We start from the raw sequence: 17,611 nt of genomic DNA, 5'->3' as shown, positions 1-17,611 counted from the left end.
TACCTTTTTGGTGACCATGTTCCCATGCTCATCGATGTACTGCTCCTCTGTTACTCCCTCCGCCGATATTTCTGGCACGTCGTCTCCCTACAAAGAACATTGTGATTAGACCAAGCATATAGAAAATCTGGACGAGATCCACAAAGGCCAATCAGAAGTGAATCTGGGCAAGCTGATATCCATGCTCGCTCTAGCTGTGCAAAATTCAGACTCATTATTCTTTACTTCCCCATTACAACACTCAGCTATACTATCCTTAATCATCTCTTCTGTTAGAAAAGCTGTATGGTAATACCGGATAGGATTATGCAGCATGACATAAAACCAAAACAAAAGCTTGCATTGTAGCATATTCAGGGTGCTTCAAACTGTTTCGCATACACCTGTTTGGGAGTCGCACCAATCAAACAGCCACGACAATCACATGGCCACGGGGCCAGCACCGCACTCCATTCATTTCTGTGAACTGTATTTATTCACTGTTAAACGTGGTGTTAATTCCTCATTCGGTGGAAATCTGGGTTAGGTAAGAACATCATAAAGTGCCAGGAAGCTAAGTCGTTTTAGGAAGTGATCCAGGAGCAGCATTGCAGGGGGGTATTCCACAAAGCAAGATTGCTCACCTAGGTGGGTTAACTTAAGCTAGGAGTGATGATTGTCTAATAGGAATTCTCCTTACTTGAACTCCTATTGGACAGTCATAACTTATAGCTTAACCCATCTAACTGAGAAATCTTGCTTTGTAGAACACCCCCCAAGTCTGCACATTAAATGCCCTAGATGCAGACATAACATTCCTTCAGGGGCAAATCCAGCCCACATGCTCACAAGGGGAGGGCCTCTGGCCAGTACCTGAATGATTACTCTGCGCCGAACCACCCTGGTGGTCAGCACTTCCTCTTCCGAGCTATCTGACAGCACACCAAGTTCCTGTGATATTTCCTGAGAGTTGATGGTGAAGTGGGGTGTCAGTCATGGGCTATAGCCAGGAAACATGCCCCAGTCCAAACGGAAAACCATTCAGAAAATTCATCATTTGACAGGTCCAACGGACATGCACTTATTTCCAGTGATCCTTAATCAACCTTGTTATAATTTTGAAGAATGTGGATCAGTTTAAGGAACAACAGTTAACAAGAACACTGTAGGTGATGCATGAAACCCGCAATCAGCCAAAAGAAGTCAAATCATTTGCAAGCTTCAGCACAAATGTCCAGAACTAAAGTCCACTTCACACAAGAAACCTGAAGAGTGTCACAGCAGTCTGTCCTGCAGGAATGAAACTCACACAGCTTCATTTGATCTCTTCAGCTACCATTTACCATTCTATATAATGTTTTAGTTTAACACTTGTATTGAGGTTAAGGACAACACTGTGAATCCATGCCTCAGATGAAAATCCATGCATAAAACCCACAAATTCTGTAACACTGAGTATACAAGTGTGGACATTAGAGAAATAAGTCTTGGATGCACCACTCCTGCACTAAACTGCACGCACAAACTCATGCTGAAATCCTTACCCTGCCTAGAAAATCATCTTCATCCTCATATTGAATCTTTTCTCTCACTGGAAGCTCTTCTGGAGCTTCTACAACAGAAACAGTGCCCTTACGAGAAGGCAAGGCCTCCTCTTTCCCATGTTCCTCTTGGCTCCAGGCCACCTCAGCTGGCCCAAAGACAATGGGGGTAAACTGGTAATCTTCGCTTTCTTGGTGAAAGTGATCAAAGCTCTGTGTGGGCTTCAGTTGTAACACTGGGCTCTCTTCTGGGTAGTCAGGACTGCTAGGGCAGGAGACTGGTTCTTCAATGTAGTAAGGTAAATCTGGTACACTTCTTAGCTCATCAGCTTCAGGCTCAGAAAAATCTGACAAGCCCTGCTTACAGTCATAATACTCCGAGCTTGAGTCATGGTAGGGTTCCTCTGTGGAAAAACCCTTGAGCCTCTGTTGGAGGACCGGTGTCTCATGCTCAGTTAGGCCATGGAAACTCACATCCGCTTCTCTTGCAAGGCTTTCTTCTTCTACAGTGCTGGTGGAGGCTTTAGTTTCAGGAGATTCCAGTGAACTGGGAGAGTCCAGTGATCTGTGCTCATGACTAAACTTTTCTGATTCCCTAAAGGATCCAATATCACCGGCTGCAGTCTCTGAGTACACTTGGTGGGGGAAGCCACACACTGGTTGTTGTTTCGATTCACCAGATACTTCAGACAATATTGTGAGATCTTGACCCTTTTCAAGTAAATGCACTGCATATGATTCAGGAGTTAATTTGGAGGATGGGTAAGAAGTATGAGGTAACTGTAAATCACCCTTCTTTAGATCAAATTCAAAGGAAGACCTACTGGATCCAGGAGACAATGATCTCAATTCGCCAGATGATCTACAAAATGCAGGTACCTTTTCTGAATCAGACTCATCTGAACTGATTGGAAGATTGGATCCCCCTAAATTAGGACTTATCATTCTGTGCGTCTTCAATGTTGAAAAAGGGTCTAGGAGACCGAACTGAAAGGGACCTAATATTCTTAACTGGGATTCAGAAGGACTTCTAAGCTTAGAAGAGATTTGACTCTGTTGACCAGGCAAACTCAGAGTGGACTCTGAAATAGTCTGTTTTATTGGACACGGAGGGTTTCTAGTTAACTGAGTAGAGAAAGCCTGAACTTGACTCTGAGTATTATAAAAATCACACGTTGTTTCTCTCGATTCAGAAACTAAGTGCTTTTCCATGCTTGTTTTTGGTGGAACCTGTAAAGACATTACAAAGATGCCTAATATGCACCTTTTTCAGGACAGCTGTGACATATGCTAGATTAACAAAGAAATCCCTAAAAGTAAGAAAGGATCTAAACACTCAAAGGAAGCAAGACGGCATCTATAGGGTCACATCCATGTCAGGCCATCAGAAGCTCCCCCACCTGACCACCTCAGATTGAACTAAGAAATTCCGAGGGGGGGATAAGAGGAAAAGAATATTTCAGGTCTGTATTGTTTTGGCAAATAGAAAAATTAAGGGACTGGGCAGAGGGTGTTTTGGGCATTTCTCTAGCATTGAGAACTGAGGGGCCATTTACACCTGCAATATCTAGAAATATATTTGATCTAGATCCTTGTAATTATGTAGGGTAAATATCTGGTACTGTGACTCTATGAATATGGTCTATTCATATGGTTAGTTATAATATCTCTATAATATATGATTGGGTCTGCCTTTCATGTTTGAATTTACCTAGTATATGAGAAGTACTTTATGAAATGTACTATCTTGGAAATACTGATTTTTACAAGTGTAATACACTTTAAGGCCACTGTATACAAACATAAGAGTTTTTAAAAAAAATCATTTTGGAAAAAGGAGAGAGGACACCATATATAATATAACAGAAACTTACTCTTCCAATAAATGTCAATTTGGATTTGGCACATGGTGTCATGCTTAGGGAATAACAGTTTGGATGAAAATGTGTGTTTTTTTATTTTGATCTATACCCTGCTTTTATATATATAAAACCATTAATCTGAATAGGACTCTTTCAGGCTATATTGCATCTTACGTATGTGAAACTGTATATAAAATACCAGTCCCCTACCTTTAAAATTATGGTTTCTGCTGCCAGAGATGACTTTTTAAGGAAATTCAGGCACCCATCAATCTCTTAAATTACATTTCAGAAAGTCCATATTCATAGAATTATAATACCAGATATTTACTTTATACAAATAGAAAGCCCTATATCAAGTATATTACTAGATATTGCCGTTTTAAAATCAATTCTCAATAAGGCCCAAAAAAGGCCTAAAAACACCTGAGCCCCATTCCTTGAAAAATGTATTTATTATTGTAATTTTCCTATTAGGAAGAATATCCTCCACCTGGATTTTCTTTAGGCAAATCAGAGGTGGTCAGTTGGGAAGTTTTTCTTAAATCTGATGGATTGAGATGGAGTAAACCTATAGAAGATAATAGGCTGCCCACAGATTTTGGAAAATAATTCAAGCAACATTCACACCCAGCACCTCAAAAGTTGTGTCCCTGTTAACTTAGTTAGTGGGTCACCAACATGCCGACAACAGAATCCATAAATATCGGCCATATTAGTTGAAAGTAGTAAAATTAGACAACAGAAGACCAGAAATTCTGAAGTTTTGCAAATCCTTGTTCTTCTCTTCTATGAATGTGTTCAGGTGACAAAAGCTGGAAAAGCCACAGGCATGCTGAAAATCTTACCCTTCTTATGAGTTCTTGGTTCCTTAAAACATCAGCATTCAGAACATCTTGTTTCCTGTCTTGATCCAGGACCTCATGTGACTCACAGACAGGCCTGTCTCCAAAAATGTTTTTTCCCAAGGGTATAAATCTTCCATAACAGTCTTTTTCCAGTACAGGTTGCATGGTATAAACTGGAGCACCAGAAGGCTCATATGATAGTTCTATGGTTTGAGTTTTCTCTGCAGATATTTGGCCGAAATTAGGATTAGCTGTTATAATTCCAGTTGATGTGCTTTTCACACTTGGTGACTTGAATGATTCTTGATCGAGCTGGATCCCATGAAGCGATGCAGCAGATTCCAGAGATGCAGGTGGCACTTGTATGGATGTTTGTCTAGATGACTCTACCCATAAGCCTTGAGAATCAGCAGTGGTTTCACTTGTGAAAGAGGAGCATAAAATAGATTCTTGTTTTTCTGCGTTATATTCAGATAGCATATGATCCAGTCTCGCTGCCACTGGTTGAACTTTATTAATTTGAAGAACCTTTTCGGAAACTGATCCTGCCTTGCATTCGGTCCTTCTCTGTAATTCTGCTGTAGTGACTGACTCTAATGATAATGGCCTACCTCTATGGTTTGGGTCAAATGCCACTGATTCAGGTGATCCTTCACAGTAATCATTATCAGACACTAAAGAGGAAGGGGATTTAATATCTGTTTCTGAAAAAACTGAATCTACAGTGACTTGATATTGTGGCATTACTTCAATGACTTTACACTCTATCACACATGGTACAGGTGATGATATTCCATACTGAGCTACTGAGCAGTCAGGGGAGCAGTCAGCTTTTGAAGATATTGATTCAGGTGACAATGGCCTATCCTCAGTCTGTAGCATTGATGGCTCAAATTCGGAGGTTCCATATTCAAGTAAGGGGGAGTCAGGTAATAGTGACCTTAACTCATCAACCGATGCTGCTGATGCAGGTGATGGCTTTGATGACACCGGTCGGCACTCGAGAGATATCGGCCCCTGCTCCATTTCAGTGGCCTGAATTTTGCCTTGTTCACACAGCAAAACCTCATAGTTGGGTGTGATGTCAGACAGAATTGCAGATGCAAAATGATAATCTTGTTTGGGAATTTGAGATGTATCTATCCATGCCAAAGGTGTTCTAGGTAGTTTAGTTGTTTCAGTGTCCTCTATGTATTCAAAGATACCTGGTTTATCCCAGAAAGTCTCTCCTTTGTACATGGGGTCATACACCTGGGAAATAAATTTCCATAACACTGGCTTGAATGTGAGTCTGTAATCAGAAACTTGCATAGCCAGTTCTGGTGTTGACCATACACATTTTGGTTCTGGAGGAGACAATTCACTTATTAATGCTTTGTTTTCAGCTACTGAAATATTCAGTGGAGCAAAGCTAGAAGCTATTCTATCTTTGGAGATAACTTCAGGTGACATCAGTGTACGTTCAGTATCTGAGCTCATGGGTTCAGGTGATTGCCCTCGACATTCTTGAAATGAGGTTTCAAAACAGGTTTCACATGCGTATTCAACATCAGATGTCACTGATTCAGGTGAGGATGATCTGTCCGCTACAGTTGAAAACAATGATTCCAATTTTAGTGGTCTAAATTCTGGTACGGGTGAGTAAGGTGAGAGCAATTTGAATTCATTAACAGATCCAGTTGATTCACGTGATGCTGATCTATCATCAAAATGTAAAGGTTCAGGAAACAATTCAGAATCACTCTCTGACAACTGTGATTCAGGTGAAGCTGATCTATACCCTGCTCCTAATTTTGCAGATTCAAAAACTGACACATTATACTGAGGTACAGGGGAATCTGGTGAGAGTACCCTGAACTCATTAATAGATCCTGTTGATTCAGGTGATGCTGGTCTATCATCACAATGTAAAGGTTCAGGAAACAATTCAGAATCATTCTCTGACAACTGTGATTCAGGTGAGGCTGATCTATACCCTGCTCCTAATTTTGCAGAATCGAAAACTGACACATTATACTGAGGTACAGGGGAATCAGGTGAGAGTACCCTGAACTCATTAATAGATCCTGTTGATTCAGGTGATGCTGGTCTATCATCAAGATGTAAAGATTCAGGAGGCAATTCAGAATCATTCTCTGATAACTCTGACTCAGGTGAGACTGATCTAAACCCTGCTCCTAATTTTGCAGAATCAAAAACTGACACATTATACTGAGGTACAGGGGAATCAGGTGAGAGTAACCTGAATTCATTAATAGATCCTGTTGATTCAAGTGATGCTGGTCTATCATCAAGATGTAAAGGTTCAGGAAACAATTCAGAATCACTCTCTGACAACTGTGATTCAGGTGAAGCTGATCTATACCCTGCTCCTAATTTTGCAGATTCAAAAACTGACACATTATACTGAGGTACAGGGGAATCTGATGAGAGTACCCTGAACTCATTAATAGATCCTGTTGATTCAGGTGATGCTGGTCTATCATCACGATGTAAAGGTTCAGGAAACAATTCAGAATCATTCTCTGACAACTGTGATTCAGGTGAGGCTGATCTATAGGCCGTTCCTAATTTTGTATAATCGGAAACTGAAACATCATACTGAGGTACAGGAGAATCTGCTGAGAGTAACCTGAATTCATTAATAGATCCTGTTGATTCAGGTGATGCTGGTCTATCATCACGATGTAAAGGTTCAGGAAACAATTCAGAATCATTCTCTGATAACTCTGACTCAGGTGAGGCTGATCTATACCCTGCTCCTAATTTTGCAGAATCAAAAACTGACACATTATACTGAGGTACAGGGGAATCAGGTGAGAGTACCCTGAACTCATTAATAGATCCTGTTGATTCAGGTGATGCTGGTCTATCATCACGATGTAAAGGTTTAGGAAACAATTCAGAATCACTCTCTGACAACTGTGATTCAGGTGAAGCTGATCTATACCCTGCTCCTAATTTTGCAGATTCAAAAACTGACACATTATACTGAGGTACAGGGGAATCTGATGAGAGTACCCTGAACTCATTAATAGATCCTGTTGATTCAGGTGATGCTGGTCTATCATCACGATGTAAAGGTTCAGGAAACAATTCAGAATCATTCTCTGACAACTGTGATTCAGGTGAGGCTGATCTATAGCCCATTCCTAATTCTGCAGAATCGAAAACTGACACATTATACTGAGGTACAGGGGAATCAGGTGAGAGTACCCTGAACTCATTAATAGATCCTGTTGATTCAGGTGATGCTGGTCTATCATCAAGATGTAAAGATTCAGGAAACAATTCAGTATCATTCTCTGACAACTGTGATTCAGGTGAGGCTGATCTATAGCCCATTCCTAATTCTGCAGAATCGAAAACTGACACATTATACTGAGGTACAGGGGAATCAGGTGAGAGTACCCTGAACTCATTAATAGATCCTGTTGATTCAGGTGATGCTGCTCTATCATCACGATGTAAAGGTTCTGGAAACAATTCAGAATCATTCTCTGACAACTGTGATTCAGGTGAGGCTGATCTATAGGCCGTTCCTAATTTTGTATAATCGGAAACTGAAACATCATACTGAGGTACAGGAGAATCTGCTGAGAGTAACCTGAATTCATTAATAGATCCTGTTGATTCAGGTGATGCTGGTCTATCATCAAGATATAAAGATTCAGGAGGCAATTCCAAATCATTCTCTGATAACTCTGACTCAGGTGAGGCTGATCTATACCCTGCTCCTAATTTTGCAGAATCAAAAACTGACACATTATACTGAGGTACAGGGGAATCAGGTGAGAGTACCCTGAACTCATTAATAGATCCTGTTGATTCAGGTGATGCTGGTCTATCATCACGATGTAAAGGTTCAGGAAACAATTCAGAATCACTCTCTGACAACTGTGATTCAGGTGAAGCTGATCTATACCCTGCTCCTAATTTTGCAGATTCAAAAACTGACACATTATACTGAGGTACAGGGGAATCTGATGAGAGTACCCTGAACTCATTAATAGATCCTGTTGATTCAGGTGATGCTGGTCTATCATCACGATGTAAAGGTTCAGGAAACAATTCAGAATCATTCTCTGATAACTCTGACTCAGGTGAGGCTGATCTATACCCTGCTCCTAATTTTGCAGAATCAAAAACTGACACATTATACTGAGGTACAGGGGAATCAGGTGAGAGTACCCTGAACTCATTAATAGATCCTGTTGATTCAGGTGATGCTGGTCTATCATCACGATGTAAAGGTTCAGGAAACAATTCAGAATCATTCTCTGACAACTGTGATTCAGGTGAGGCTGATCTATACCCTGCTCCTAATTTTGCAGAATCAAAAACTGAAACATCATACTGAGGTACAGGAGAATCTGCTGAGAGTAATCTGAATTCATTAATAGATCCTGTTGATTCAGGTGATGCTGCTCTATCATCAAGATGTAAAGGTTCAGGAAACAATTCAGAATCATTCTCTGACAACTGTGATTCAGGTGAGGCTGATCTATACCCTGCTCCTAATTTTGCAGAATCGAAAACTGAAACATCATACTGAGGTACAGGAGAATCTGCTGAGAGTAATCTGAATTCATTAATAGATCCTGTTGATTCAGGTGATGCTGCTCTATCATCAAGATATAAAGATTCAGGAGGCAATTCCAAATCATTCTCTGACAAATGTGACTCAGGTGAGACTGATTTATACTCTTCTCCTAATTTTGTAGAATCAGAAATTGACACATTATATTGAGGTACAGGGGAATCTGGTGAGAGTAACCTGAATTCATTAATAGATCTTGCTGATTCAGGTGATGCTGGCCTACGATCAATCATGAATATAGAAAGCTCAGGTATTAATAGTCTGCATTCATCAAGAGATTCAGTGGCTGGTGGTCTCTCTGCTGTGGCTAACAATAACGATTCTTGTGATGATGGTCTCTCTTTAGTATCTGATGTAACTGATTCTGGCGACATTGATCTACATTCAAGTACTGATTCTGGTAATACTGGTCTACTTGTTTGTTTCAGTTTAAACGTCACTGATTCAGGTGATCCAGAGCTAATATTAATTTGTGAAAAAGTTGAATCTGTAATGACTCTATATTGTGGGAATACTCCAGTAGCATCAGGTGCTTTATACTCTATAACAGACAGTATAGGTGATGAGATTCCATACTGAGGTACTGGGGAATCAGGGGACACTTGCCCATATTCTGCTTTTGAAGAAATTGATTCAGGTGACACTGACCTATCCTTAGTCGGAAACATTGATGGCTCGAATTTCGAGGTTCCATATTCAGGTAAGGGGACGTCAGGTGATAGTGATCTGAACCCATCAACCGATGTTGCTGATCCAGGTAATGGCATTGATGACACCGGTTGGCACTCGAGAGAAATTGGCCCCTGCTTACTTTCAGTGACCTGAAATTTGCCTTGTTCATACAGCAGAACCTCATCATTGGGTGTGATGTCAGACAGAACTGCAGATATAGAGTGATAATCTTGTCTGACAGTTTGAGATGCATCCTGCAATTCCAAAGGTGTTCTGGGTAACAAAGCTGTGTCCATGTCCCCTACGTATTCAAAGACACCTGGTTTATCCCAGAAAGTCTCTCCTTTGTACATAGGGTCATACACCTGGGAAATGAATTTCCATAACACTGGCTTGAATGTGAGTCTGTAATCAGAAACTTGCATAGCCAGTTCTGGTGTTGACCATGCACATTTCAGATTTGGTGTAGATAACTCAGTTTTCACTGATGTGTTTTCAGGTACTGAAATATTCAATGGAGCAAAGCTAGAAGCTAATCTACCTTTGGAGATAACTTCAGGTGATATCAGTGTATTTTCAGTTTCTGAGCTCATGGGTTCAGGTGATTGTTCTCGACATTCTTGAAATGAGGTTTCAAAACAGGTTTCACATGCGTATTCAATATCAGATGTCACTGATTCAGGTGAGGATGATCTGTCCGCTACAGTTGAAAACAATGATTCCAATTTTAGTGGTCTAAATTCTGGTATGGGTGAGTCAGGTGAGAGCAATTTGAATTCATTAACAGATCCAGTTGATTCAGGTGATACTGGTCTATCATCAGGATATAAAGATTCAGGAGGTATTTCAGAATCATTCTCTGACAGCTGTGACTCAGGTGAGGCTGATCTATACCCTGCTCCTATTTTTGCAGAATCGTAAACTGACACATTATACTGAGGCACAGGGGAATCTGGTGAGAGTAACCTGAATTCATTAATAGATCCTGTTGATTCAGGTGATGCTGGTCTATCATCAGGATGTAACAATACAGGAGAAAATTCAGAATCATTCTCTGACAACTGTGACTCAGGTGAGGCTGATCTATACCCTGCTCCTAATTTTGCAGAATCCAAAACTGACACATTACACTGATATACAGGAGAATCAGGTGAGAGTAACCTGAATTCATTAATAGACCCTGTTGATTCAGGTGATGCTGGTCGATCATCAAGATGTAAAGATTCAGGAGACAATTCAGAATCATTCTCTGACAACTGTGATTCAGGTGAGGCTGATCTATACCTTGCCCCTAATGTTATACAATCAGAAACTGACACATAAAACTGAGGCACAGGGGAATCTGGTGAGAGTACCCTGAATTCATCAATAGATCCTGTTGATTCAGGTGATGCTGGTCGATCATCAAGATGTAAAGATTCAGGAGACAATTCAGAATCATTCTCTGACAACTGTGATTCAGGTGAGGCTGATCTATACCCTGCTCCTAATTTTGCAGAATTAAAAACTGACACATTATACTGAGGTACAGGGGAATCTGGTGAGAGTACCCTGAATTCATCAATAGATCCTGTTGATTCAGGTGATGCTGGTCGATCATCAAGATGTAAAGATTCAGGAGACAATTCAGAATCATTCTCTGACAACTGTGATTCAGGTGAGGCTGATCTATACCTTGCCCCTAATGTTATACAATCAGAAACTGACACATAAAACTGAGGCACAGGGGAATCTGGTGAGAGTACCCTGAATTCATCAATAGATCCTGTTGATTCAGGTGATGCTGGTCGATCATCAAGATGTAAAGATTCAGGAGACAATTCAGAATCATTCTCTGACAACTGTGATTCAGGTGAGGCTGATCTATACCCTGCTCCTAATTTTGCAGAATCAAAAACTGACACATTATACTGAGGTACAGGGGAATCTGGTGAGAGTACCCTGAATTCATCAATAGATCCTGTTGATTCAGGTGATGCTGGTCTATCATCAAGATGTAAAGATTCAGGAGACAATTCAGAATCATTCTCTGACAACTGTGATTCAGGTGAGGCTGATCTATACCCTGCTCCTATTTTTGCAGAATCGAAAACTGACACATTATACTGAGGTACAGGGGAATCTGGTGAGAGGAACCTGAATTCATTAATAGATCCTGTTGATTCAGGTGATGCTGCTCTATCATCAAGATGTAAAGATTCAGGAGACAATTCAGAATCATTCTCTGACAACTGTGATTCAGGTGAGGCTGATCTATACCTTGCCCCTAATGTTATACAATCAGAAACTGACACATAAAACTGAGGCACAGGGGAATCTGGTGAGAGTACCCTGAATTCATCAATAGATCCTGTTGATTCAGGTGATGCTGGTCGATCATCAAGATGTAAAGATTCAGGAGACAATTCAGAATCATTCTCTGACAACTGTGATTCAGGTGAGGCTGATCTATACCCTGCTCCTATTTTTGCAGAATCGTAAACTGACACATTATACTGAGGCACAGGGGAATCTGGTGAGAGTAACCTGAATTCATTAATAGGTTCTGTTGATTCAGGTGATGCTGGTATATCATCAGGATATAAATATTCAGGAGACAATTCAAAATCATTCTCTGACAACTGTGATTCAGGTGAGGCTGATCTATACCCTGCCCCTAATGTTATACAATCAGAAACTGACACATAAAACTGAGGTACAGGGGACTCTGGTGAGAGTAACCTGAATTCATCAATAGATCCTGTTGATTCAGGTGATGCTGGTCTATCATCACGATGTAAAGATTCAGGAGACAATTCAGAATCATTCTCTGACAACTGTGATTCAGGTGAGGCTGATCTATACCCTGCCCCTAATGTTATACAATCAGAAACTGACACATAAAACTGAGGTACAGGGGACTCTGGTGAGAGTAACCTGAATTCATCAATAGATCCTGTTGATTCAGGTGATGCTGGTCTATCATCAAGATGTAAAGATTCAGGAGACAATTCAGAATCATTCTCTGACAACTGTGATTCAGGTGAGGCTGATCTATACCCTGCTCCTATTTTTGCAGAATCGAAAACTGACACATTATACTGAAGCACAGGGGAATCTGGTGAGAGTACCCTGAATTCATTAATAGATCCTGTTGATTCAGGTGATGCTGGTCTATCATCAAGATGTAAAGATTCAGGAGACAATTCAGAATCATTCTCTGACAACTGTGATTCAGGTGAGGCTGATCTATACCCTGCTCCTAATTTTGCAGAATCGGAAACTGACACATTATACTGAGGTACAGGGGAATCTGGTGAGAGTAACCTGAATTCATTAATAGATCCTGTTGATTCAGGTGATTCTGGTATATCATCAGGATATAAATATTCAGGAGACAATTCAGAATCATTCTCTGACAACTGTGATTCAGGTGAGGCTGATCTATACCCTGCCCCTAATGTTATACAATCAGAAACTGACACATAAAACTGAGGCACAGGGGAATCTGGTGAGAGTAACCTGAATTCATCAATAGATCCTGTTGATTCAGGTGATGCTGGTCTATCATCAAGATGTAAAGATTCAGGAGACAATTCAGAATCATTCTCTGACAACTGTGATTCAGGTGAGGCTGATCTATACCCTGCTCCTAATTTTGCAGAATCCAAAACTGACACATTACACTGATATACAGGAGAATCAGGTAAAAGTAACCTGAAGTCATTAACAGACCCTGTTGATTCAGTTGATGGTGACCTGTATCCAGTCTTCAGCAATGCAAACCCAGGTGATAGAGGTCTGTATTCATCGAGAGATTCAAAGGATTGTGGTCTCTCTTCTGTGACTGAATATAAAGATTCTGGTGATGCTGGTCTTTCATCAATTTCCAATATAACTGAATCTGAAAGCTCTGATCTACTTTCAAATATAGATTCTGGGGATACTTGTCTACTTGTATGTTCTAGATTAAATGCCATTGATTCAGGTGATAGTGTCCTGTACTCATTGTCAAACGTCACTGACAAAGGTGATACAGATCTAAAATCTTTTTCTGACAGAGCTGAATCTGTACTGACTCTATACTGTGGGAATATTTCCACTTCAGGCATTTCACATTCAATTACAGGTGGTACAGGAGACTTGGATAGATATTGAGGTATTAGTGAGTCAGGGGAGAGTCTCTTTTGTTCTGTAACAGATGCTATCGATTCAGGTGATGAAGACCTATATTCAGTCAACAGAACTGATGGGTCAGGTATTGAGGGACTATATTCAGGTATAGGAGAGTCAGGAGATAATGACTTAAATATAACTGATTCTGCTGGTGATAGTCTATGTTCCTCACATAGCATTATTGGTACTTCAGGCAATAATTCAAAACCACACTCAGGTGAGAGGGATCGGCATTCACTGTCTGAATTCAGAGATTCAGTTGAGGAGGATGTGTACTTAGTTTGTGGTGCATGGAAATATGGTACAGTTGTATTCCCAGGTAATACAGATCCTGGTGACACTAGCTTGCTTGCCATAGTACCTGGCATGTTGCTTTCTGTGTCATGTGTAATTGCTTCTGGAAATGCCTTATGATCATCTAATAGAGGGGCCTCAAGGGAGACTGGATACTCACTAGCTGGATCATATGACATCTGAATATCGCCAGTTGTTGAGACTCTCTGTAGATTTATCTTGTGTTGGTTCTGCTGTAATTCAGGCTTATTGGGTTTACCCTCCAATAGCCTAAATTCAGGAGTCAATGGATTCAATTGAACAGGTGCGACATGAAGCTCAGATGGCACCTGAGCAATGCCAAGCATTTCTTCATCCATGTCACCTTCCGGGCTATTGCTTGGTGATTCACCCATGTACGGAGGAGAGGCCATGAACATCCTCCTTTTCTGTCCCAATTCAGAAGACATGAGCTTGGAGCCGTCTTCAAGCTCTTGCTGCCCATCTGTGGGCTTTGGTCCCACTTCTTCACCAGTGGACTCAAGTAGCACCACGTCATACCCAAAAATGGTTCTGTAGAACCTGTCTGATATTTCATCGATATGCTGCCGCGTGAATACATCTCTTTGGGTAAACTGGCTTGGTTCTGGCACATCCTGGGGGGCGTGGCTAGCTTCTCCCAGCTGGATTGACACAGGGGTCACCTTAGGAATCATTGCAAAGGAAGCAGTCGACACATAAGTGCGTTCATAAGGTGGCTGTTTCGACTCCCTTGGCAACACCCGAAAGTCTGCTTCTGCTTGGTCATACCCTGAGGGTAGGAAGTCCCCAAAATCTGTGCCCGGCCTAGGCAGCCCATCTGCAGCAGCCCCAGCAAACCCACGCAAGGCTGGGCTTAACTCAGCACTACGCTTCCCGACAGCCAATGCAAGTTCAATAGAGCTGGAGTGTGAAGGGTCAGGGTGGCTGGCACAAAGCTCTTTGGAAGCAGATTTCCCTTCGCACACTTGGTACGACTGTGGCTCGAGATTCAAGGGAGCTGTTCTGTACACTGTGAAAAAGGGACTTACTTGTTTGGTTGTTCCCCGATGAGCCAATGCTTCCTTGACATTTTCAGATGAGAATATAGTAGCGCTGTAATCTGCCCTGAAACATTAGAACAGATAAAATAAGTCCATTCAGAGGAGCAGTTTTGTCTTATATTTAGACATAAATTCACAAATCAGTAAGCAGACTGTTCACAGTGTTTTAACACTTAACTAGGAAATAAAACCAAAATCATCTCTCTGAGATGATGCCACAATGTCAAATTCAAGATGAAATTATGTACAATGTAATTTCTTGCTCCTTCTGTAGGTCACATTTCCCCTGCTGGTCAGGTCCCTTGCTGGGATCTACACGCGGTGTGGTCTCATGAAGAGAGGAGATGCTGGCAGAAAGGTCCTCCTGTGACACCATGGGAGGAGGCTGGCCAAACCCTTGCTGTCTGGACAATGTCTCCACCCGCCTGACAGTTCTGGGACTGTCAATGTCCTCATGCAGTGCAGAGAAACCTAGACATACACATGAACAAACCATAATCTTCACAGATTCTTAGCACACCAAACGAGGAAATTTCCCAAATTTAAAGTTTTACTTATACAGCAGTACATGCAGAATTCTGTATCATATCATACTTTCACTGTGATCCAGTGCAATGGTCTTCTCAATGTCCTCATAGGTCCGTGAAGATTGCTCCAAATTGTACTTGATTTTTGTTTCAAAAAGATGCACAATGTCCATTCTGTTGATCTTAGTTAGCTTTTTAATCAGGATGCTCTCTGTTTAAAAACAGGAACATGTAAGATTTTACATATGACATTCAGGTAATGTAGAGTATCCTACCGTTTACATTTCGATGGCAGATGTCATATAAATGTCTCATATAAAGGATGTCAAGGTGAAGCTAGTAGTCTAATAAATGACTTTCTTAGGGAATTTCTTGGTCACTTTCTTCCACAGGCATATCTATGTATCTATGAAAAGCCATTTCAGCCATTGCCATTGCATATATACAGTACATGTTCTCAGACAGTGTTTCCTGGAAGGAGACCCACCTGTGGCCTCATCTCCACCCCTGTCCATCCAGTACTTCAGCAGAGCATGACTTTGGTCTTGCAGAGAGTTGGGGTTCTCAGCTCTAATCTGATGGATCTGATCTTCAGTGAACTCCAGCTCCTGGGCCAGTTCTAGATTCAGATTTGGGAACCAAAATTCAAAACTCTGCATGAAATAGATTAATTCAAATTTAAACACCATCGCCATCTTAACACTGCCTTAAAAGTACATTAAGATGGTCTATCTAAGTATTTCTCAAACCAGTCCTCGGAGACCCCCAGACGGTCTTCATTTTTGTTCCCTCCCAATTCCCTGAGACTCCGGTGGAAGCAAAAATGTGGACCATCTGGGGCCCCTAAGGACTGGTTTGAGAAACACTGGTCTATGTCAGGTCTCAGATGACAAAGATCTCATATTTTGAATAAAATTGTACACACTACAAGTGATATTCAGTTTTTTGTAAAGATCATTTAAAATGACCTCTGCATACTATTATTCAACATTTAGAACTGGGCTGTACTTTATGCTTTGGTGTATTGTTTACACATATTGAAAATCACATTCAGGTTTTAAACTTGGACACTTGACCATATCCAGGACAGCTCTTGAATCTGGTGGTGCTACAGAAAAAACTATGTTGTTCTGTTATTAATTCTACGCCATGCCGATGAGGTGTGAGACTTCAGATGTGATCCCACCATAGGGGTTACAGCCATCACTCACCCGTCCAGCTGAAGCCTAAGTGGTCAGCAATGATAGCCAACCGCTCCTTCTTCCTTTCCATATCCTCCTGTGGATCTACTGTAAATATTAGCAAAGCAGGAGAGCTTTCATCAGTGGGACAGCAGGATGGGCACATAGGGTCACATTCAGGTGGGCAGGGGGCAAATGCATTCCAGGAAAAATACACCTTCACCGGCTTTCTTGTTATTGCAGGATGAGTCCTTAATGGGGAAATATTCTGAATGCTTTGGCAAGCAGCCTGCCAGGAAACAGCAGTGCAACTACATACTGTATGCACAAAAGAGTAATCCTTACATTTCTGAGTGCGTTTCAGGCCATTTCACTGCCATAATACCATGTGCTGCCATTCCTCTGATGTCACAATGCCGAGGCAATGAAAACTAAATGCCATTCCAAAAAGTTAACATGCACTCTTTTAGCAAATAAATCTCAACAGCTGTTCAACAGAAATGAAACCAGGCTACACTGCATTTAAAGGAGTAAAGGGGCACTTCAATTTCTTTCTTTGAATTTTGGTCTTCCAATGAGAAGTATATTTTTTATACAATTTGGGATTTTTTTTAAGGTAACGAGTACCATTTTATGCTAGAGTAAGATGTAGCAGGATTCAATGTAAAGTAGCCGCCAAAAAGAAACCAAAAAGCAAAAACAAGATCCCCATATACTTTGATAAATATGCTGGCAAAAAGAATTTTTCTCCATAACAAGCATCTGTCAATCTTGAGATTTTCAGAACACATACGGGGAAGAGTGACAATCACAAACAAAGCTCAAAACAGCACAGAGGCAGTCACAAAAGCTAAGGCCTTAGTTCAGAGAGAGAGAGAGAGATGCCACTTA

General features: G+C 41.0%; 1 protein-coding gene across 38 annotated transcripts in view; it reads right to left on the bottom strand.

Annotated features, from left to right (window-relative positions):
* The window catches only part of LOC111850983 (ankyrin-2-like), a 149,688-nt gene that overhangs the window by 5,841 nt on the left and 126,236 nt on the right, over nucleotides 1-17,611 (bottom strand). For 36 of the 38 annotated variants that reach the window (XM_072718722.1, XM_072718719.1, XM_072718727.1 and 33 more), the window contains 9 exons: nucleotides 16,751-16,828; nucleotides 16,027-16,158; nucleotides 15,607-15,750; nucleotides 15,261-15,483; nucleotides 15,001-15,076; nucleotides 4,231-14,634; nucleotides 1,524-2,750; nucleotides 853-942; nucleotides 4-87 (listed from right to left, as the gene is read on the bottom strand). In XM_072718722.1, coding sequence (XP_072574823.1) covers nucleotides 4-87; nucleotides 853-942; nucleotides 1,524-2,750; nucleotides 4,231-14,634; nucleotides 15,001-15,076; nucleotides 15,261-15,483; nucleotides 15,607-15,750; nucleotides 16,027-16,158; nucleotides 16,751-16,828 — 12,458 coding nt within the window. The remainder of the gene's footprint in view (nucleotides 1-3; nucleotides 88-852; nucleotides 943-1,523; nucleotides 2,751-4,230; nucleotides 14,635-15,000; nucleotides 15,077-15,260; nucleotides 15,484-15,606; nucleotides 15,751-16,026; nucleotides 16,159-16,750; nucleotides 16,829-17,611) is intronic. The other 2 variants (XM_072718743.1, XM_072718744.1) reach the window with 2 other exon arrangements.

The sequence above is a fragment of the Paramormyrops kingsleyae genome, chromosome 12 (assembly GCF_048594095.1).
Source record: "Paramormyrops kingsleyae isolate MSU_618 chromosome 12, PKINGS_0.4, whole genome shotgun sequence".
Taxonomy (NCBI): domain Eukaryota; kingdom Metazoa; phylum Chordata; class Actinopteri; order Osteoglossiformes; family Mormyridae; genus Paramormyrops; species Paramormyrops kingsleyae.
Note: the sequence above shows the minus strand (reverse complement) of the source record. Positions and strands in the feature narration are given on the sequence as shown.